The sequence below is a fragment of the Arachis ipaensis genome, chromosome B6, assembly GCF_059453495.1.
Source record: "Arachis ipaensis isolate K30076 ecotype BB chromosome B6, ASM5945349v1, whole genome shotgun sequence".
Taxonomy (NCBI): domain Eukaryota; kingdom Viridiplantae; phylum Streptophyta; class Magnoliopsida; order Fabales; family Fabaceae; genus Arachis; species Arachis ipaensis.
Window position 1 is genome coordinate 125,409,988 of NC_142441.1, and position 5,919 is coordinate 125,415,906.

The 5,919-nt window shown below is 36.0% G+C and overlaps 1 protein-coding gene across 2 annotated transcripts; it reads left to right on the forward strand.

Annotated features, from left to right (window-relative positions):
* The first annotated feature begins 266 nt into the window (after positions 1-266).
* Positions 267-5,437, forward strand: LOC107604986 (uncharacterized). Of its 2 annotated transcripts, none has more exons than XM_088491600.1 (12): positions 267-421; positions 572-679; positions 1,469-1,714; positions 1,863-2,073; positions 2,361-2,451; positions 2,531-2,676; positions 3,105-3,348; positions 3,431-3,535; positions 3,638-3,820; positions 3,939-4,143; positions 4,235-4,775; positions 5,099-5,437. In XM_088491600.1, the coding sequence occupies exons 3-11, from the start codon at positions 1,489-1,491 to the stop codon at positions 4,729-4,731; spliced, it is 1,908 nt and encodes a 635-aa protein (XP_088347726.1). In that variant the 5' UTR covers positions 267-421; positions 572-679; positions 1,469-1,488; the 3' UTR covers positions 4,732-4,775; positions 5,099-5,437. The 2 variants fall into 2 exon arrangements, with proteins under 2 accessions (XP_088347726.1, XP_088347725.1); XM_088491599.1 differs by having other exon boundaries at positions 293-431.
* The last annotated feature ends 482 nt before the right edge of the window (positions 5,438-5,919 follow it).

Consider the following 5,919-nt stretch of genomic DNA (forward strand, 5'->3'; position numbering starts at 1 on the left):
GTATACATTTTTTTTTTCCAAAATGCCTTTTATATTATATAATCTTAAAAAATATTTTTTTAATTTCAAAAATTAAATCTATGAGCTTTCGATATTAGTGTCACATACTATATTCACTAATCTCAAAAAGGTGAATTAATTATTTAAATAGGTAAAGTAATAAGCACGTTAGTGGTCTATTAACCCGATTTTAATACATCCAATATCTCTTCCCATATCATTTTTTTATACAATATAATATTTTTTAGGTGTGATTATACAATATAATAATATATAGTACATAACTAGAGATATAGAAATATTGAAATATTTGCAAGTAGTTGGGTCGGGTGGAGACTGAAGAAGATAGGAGGTCTCTTCCAGTTCCAGCTTTCACTTGCCGTGCCGGAATCCATGCGTCGCCGCATTCCTCCATTCCTCGGTCAAACCACGTGCCCGTTCTACCTCAATCCAATCCTTACTCACATACATTATTCTCTTCTTTTTCTCTTCCTCTTCTTCTATATATACACATATGAATGATGATGAATAGTGTAATTAAAAAACTAAACATCTTTCTATTTCTATCTAGTGCTGCTCTTTACATTGCTCTCCGTATTTCGTTGACGGTTAACGCCTCATTCAATGCACACTGTCACATTTGAATAATCAACCTTCACTTTCCCATACCGATTCCAAGGTAACTCTGATTTTTGAAGGTGTTACTGTTGGCTTTGTCAATTTTTGAAAAGCATGCGTTTTCTGTGCTAATATATTTTGGATAACGGTTAGTTCACCAATGTGTAACTGTGATCGATCTTCTTGGACACTATTATAGTATTGTTTGTATATTTGCATGTGAGTTTTTGGTAGGATTGGAAACCATGAATGTGTTTCTTCATGACAATTTTAAGCTTTTTGAGAGAGATGCTGCATAGACAGAATCGAAGTTTCTATGATCAAAAGGTTTAGAATCGTATCGTTTGCTCCATTCTTCAAAATATGAATGTTGACTTTTAGGATAATGTAGAGTGGCCTTGTACATTCTCCACAGCTTAAGCCGAGGTTGTGCAGTTGGAAAGCTTCATGCCGAAAAGAGGGCTTTTGGGAAAGAAGGCTTGTTTAGAATTATATTATATCATGAATTATATTTCCACATGGTTTGAGCTAAAGTTGTTCCTGTGAAATCACATGAATGAATTTTTATCCTAAATCTTGATGGTTCTAAGTGAATGAATTGCTCAAGTTTCCAACTGCACTTTGCCAGCTTCAATGAGCAATCAACATTATGTTCCATTTTAGTTTTCTTTTGCACCATCTTTTAATTGATCCATCTCTACTAGTCTTAGAAGCTGTGCATTCTTTTATACATTGAGAGGGGTTTGTTCTTGTTTGAGATTCAATGTGTTGAATCTGAGGCACATGCACACAATTGACATATTTTTTTATGTACTTGGAATTAATCGAAATCCTCTTGAACTTGTTGCAGTATTCAGGTGGTTGCACGAAATGGCTAAAATCCGCATCGCCATCATCTTATTGGGGCTCTGCCTAGTATGCAATTCGGCAGGTTTGGCAGAGGCAGAGTACATGAAGTACAAGGACCCCAAACTGTCAATCGATGCAAGGGTCGAGGATCTTATTAGCCGGATGACTCTTGAGGAGAAAATTGGCCAGATGTTGCAAGTCGAACGCAAGTATGTGTCTGCTGATGACATCAAGAAGTATTCTATTGGTATGTACCAGGCCTTTCTTTTCCCTTTTTTAAGAAATAAATGGGAGAAAACTAGAAATGAATTTTACTAATTCCAAAAGATCTAACAGTATAATCTCTCGGATACAGTAGTCATTAGTGACAAAAAATGATGTTTTCTTTGGAGTAGGGAGTGTCATGAGCGAGGCAGGGAGTATTCCAGGTCCATCTCGATTGGCTTCTGCGCAAACCTGGATTGACATGGTGAATGAATTTCAGAAGGGTGCTGTATCAAGCCGGCTTGGAATTCCAATGTTTTATGGCATTGATGCCGTTCATGGCCACAGCACTGTTTATAAAGCAACTTTTTTCCCTCACAATATTGGCCTTGGAGCTACCAGGTAATTTATATTTGTAATACTCCATAAATATGCTCTGTTAAATTATAATCACAAACATTCCCAATTGTTTATTTCGAATATGATGATGAATTAATTTGCACTCAAGTACAGATGAAAATGGTTATCCAAAATTTTGAGGAATGTCACAGATACAGTTTGGCTTATATTCACACCATATGTCTTATGTTTGGGATTTTCTTTGGAATAAAGTTTTCTAACTTTCAGTGTATTCCATGGCATTATTGTTTTAAATGAACATAATCAATTACATGATTTTTGCTGATCAGAGATCCTGAACTTATTAAGAGAATTGGAGCTGCCACTGCCCTTGAAGTTAGAGCAACAGGAATTCAATATGCCTATGCACCTTGTATAGCAGTAAGTAACTACTTCAACCAACTTCCTTGTGCTCTAAGCGTGTAGAGAATTTTCAGTACTTACTTATTATTCTTTATAGGTATGTAGAGATCCAAGATGGGGTCGGTGTTACGAAAGCTACGGCGAAGATCCTGCACTAGTTCAGTCAATGACTGAAATAATACCAGGATTGCAAGGAGACATTCCTGCTGATTTACCAAACGGTGTCCCTTTTATGGCTGGAAAGTAAGAATTTCAATCACAAAAGAATTTATCAATGTTAAGATCATTGTTGCATTATTGTTTGGTTCTTACCTTTGTTGTTGCATATTACTTCAGTTGACTCCTATGCTTATTTAACAGTACAAGTAGTAAAGTGTTCGATTCATTTAGCCGTAGGTTTTCCATGAAGTAACATGCACAATTGCACATTACCAGTCTTGGGTTAATTTATTAAATAGGTATTACTAAGCTTCAGAACAAAAATACATATACTTGAGTGTCCTCATTTCTCGCCCTCTGAATTTTCACATTTTTGTTTACTATGAGATGAAGGAATTTATTTTAGTTCAATATGCTGAATATGATTTTGTTTAATATTAATTTTGTTATGCTATTGATTTTAGTTCTGTTAGTATTAAGCGTCTGAAATTCTTATATACTGTGTTGGACAGTGAAAAGGTCATAGGTTCTGCTAAGCACTATGTGGGTGATGGTGGAACAATCAATGGGATTGATGAGTACAACACTGTCATAGATAGAGAGGGCTTGCTGAGAATTCACATGCCGGGTTATTTTGCTGCAATTAGCAAGGGAGTTGCAACGATTATGGTCTCTTACTCCAGTTGGAATGGAGTAAAAATGCATGCTAATCGTGAACTTATTACCGGATTCCTCAAGAATGCCCTCCATTTCAAGGTAAAAATAGTTTGAAACACTAATTGTCAGGCATACAGAATTCCTAAACAGCACCTCATTTTTTCTTACTGGATTATGCCAGGGCGTGGTTATTTCAGATTTTGAGGGTATTGATAGGATCACCACTCCACCTCATGCAAATTTCACATATTCAGTTGAAGCTGGAGTTTCTGCTGGCATTGACATGGTATGTATACCAAAATTATATTGTTATGTATGCCTATATGGATGATGCTTTTGAAATTACATCGGTTTAGGAATTCGTTAACACACTTTGCTTGATCTCCAGTTCATGGTTCCTCAATTCTACAAAGAATTCGTAGATGATCTAACCAAATTGGTGACAAAGAAGTTCATTCCTATGAGTCGAATCGATGATGCAGCAAAGAGAATTTTGTGGGTTAAATTCATGATGGGCCTATTTGAGAACCCTTTTGCTGATTACAGTTTGGTTAGATATCTGGGAATACAGGTCAGCAGTTCTGTTATTTTATCTTGTGTATGTCGTTTAAATTCCCTAATAAGTTTCAAAATAAGAAATAATAAGGATTGCCTTGTATCTTATCCAAGTTCACCAAAATCCTGAACAGGAGCATAGAGAATTGGCTAGGGAAGCTGTGAGGAAATCACTGGTCCTTCTTAAAAATGGCGAATCTGTTGAGAAGCCTCTATTGCCTCTTCGTCGGAAGGCTTCGAAAATACTTGTAGCCGGAAGCCATGCAGATAATCTAGGATATCAGTGTGGCGGCTGGACTATTGAATGGCAAGGAATCAGTGGCAATGATATTCTCAAAGGTAAAATTATTATTATTATTTAATTGTACTTCTTTCAATTGTCATTCGAATATTGCAACTCTTCTTATTCTTGTGATGTTTGTATGATTAGGGACTACAATTCTCAATGCTATAAGAAACACTGTTGATCCAGAGACCATAGTGACCTACAAGGAGAATCCTGATGCCGAATTTGTCAAGTCCAATGGATTTTCTTATGCCATAGTTGTAGTAGGAGAGCATCCCTATGCTGAAATGCATGGTGATAACAAGAACTTGACCATCCCGGACCCTGGCCCCGAGACCATAACAAATGTATGTGGAGCCATAAAATGTGTGGTGGTTGTTATTTCCGGCCGCCCTGTAGTTATTGAACCATATCTTCATATAATAGACGCTCTTGTGGCTGCTTGGCTTCCGGGAAGTGAAGGCCAGGGTGTAGCTGATGTCCTATATGGCGACTACGGTTTCACCGGAAAGCTTCCAAGGACATGGTTCAAAACTGTTGATCAATTACCAATGAATGTTGGAGATCCTCATTATGATCCCCTTTTCCCATTTGGATTTGGCCTTTCTACTGAATCTATTAAGGCCATTTACTCAGCATAGAAATTTCATTTCTCTGAGATAACGTTAAGCAAAAGCAACTATAGGTAAAGTTGATTCTCAGGTTTATTCCTTTTTTCAATTTCCAATTTTATTTTGTCCAGGTATTTCTTTTATTCTTTTTGGGATTAGATACTGTTTCCGTTAGAGTCTATGGCAAGATATATTAAAAAAAGGTACAAATTGTATGATAGTAGGATCACCATTATGCATGGAATTACCTATTTTTTGCTAAAAACGTGAAGAATCTGAATATTCTAAAGAATTATTAAGAGTATGCAGTTACTGAGAGAAAAAGAAAAAAAAAAGTTCTATAATTTTTCACACTAGATACTTACTTGCCTTTTGTTTCTGACTCTCTTTCCTACAGATAGGAAGTGCAATGCAGAGAATCCATTTACATAGCAAGAGAGGTTCTTGATCCCTTGTGAACCTTCAGATTGTTAAAGTCGAGAATAAAGAAATGCTGTTTTATTTGTATAGCTCAGGTTAAGTCATATAGGTGTCGTTTGGCCTTGGAGCTTATTTATATGCTCATTTATGGTCCCCATGTACCAATAGCTCTTCTCTTTTCTTCTTTCTTTCTTTCTCATTTATCTATAGATAAAGAAATGTATAAATAGATGCAGTGCAAGTATAGATAGTTAATATAAAATGTCTGAATAAAATGTAAATAAAAGATTGAAGAACTGTTTGAATTACTGTTTAAGGATTGTGTCTAACATTTTTTTTTTTTTTTTTGGGTTTTCCATGTGGTGAAGTTATGATTAAAGTGGCTTCGGCAATTAAAAAGTGTTGCTAAAATTAAATAGTTATTACTAAGCTACAGAACAAAAATACATGCACTTGACTGTGCTCATTTCTCGCCCTCCGAATTTTCACATTCTTGTTTACTGTGGAACGACTGAACGAAGGAATTTGTTTTAGTTCAATATGCTGCATATGATTTGGGTTGATTTTGGTTCACTTAGTATTAAGTTTCTAAAACACTGATATACTGTGTTGGTGGTGGTGGTGGGCTGGTGGCAGCGGTGGCCATGGTTGTACTTAGGGATAAGAATTGGATGAGTAAAGAACTAAAGATTTGGATGGTGGACTGGTAGTAAAGAATTGAGGATTTGAGCGGCAGTAGGGAAGGTAAAAGGTTGGGAATTGAGAATGAAGTAGGCTAGGATAAGTAAAGGGTAAAGT

Coding starts and splice junctions, on each gene's coding strand:
- LOC107604986 (XM_088491600.1), top strand. CDS start 1,489: ATGGCTAAAATCCGCATCGCCATCATCTTATTGGGGCTCTGCCTAGTA. Junction 3,349..3,430: donor AGAATGCCCTCCATTTCAAG/GTAAAAATAGTT, acceptor GGATTATGCCAG/GGCGTGGTTATTTCAGATTT. Junction 4,144..4,234: donor TGGCAATGATATTCTCAAAG/GTAAAATTATTA, acceptor TTGTATGATTAG/GGACTACAATTCTCAATGCT.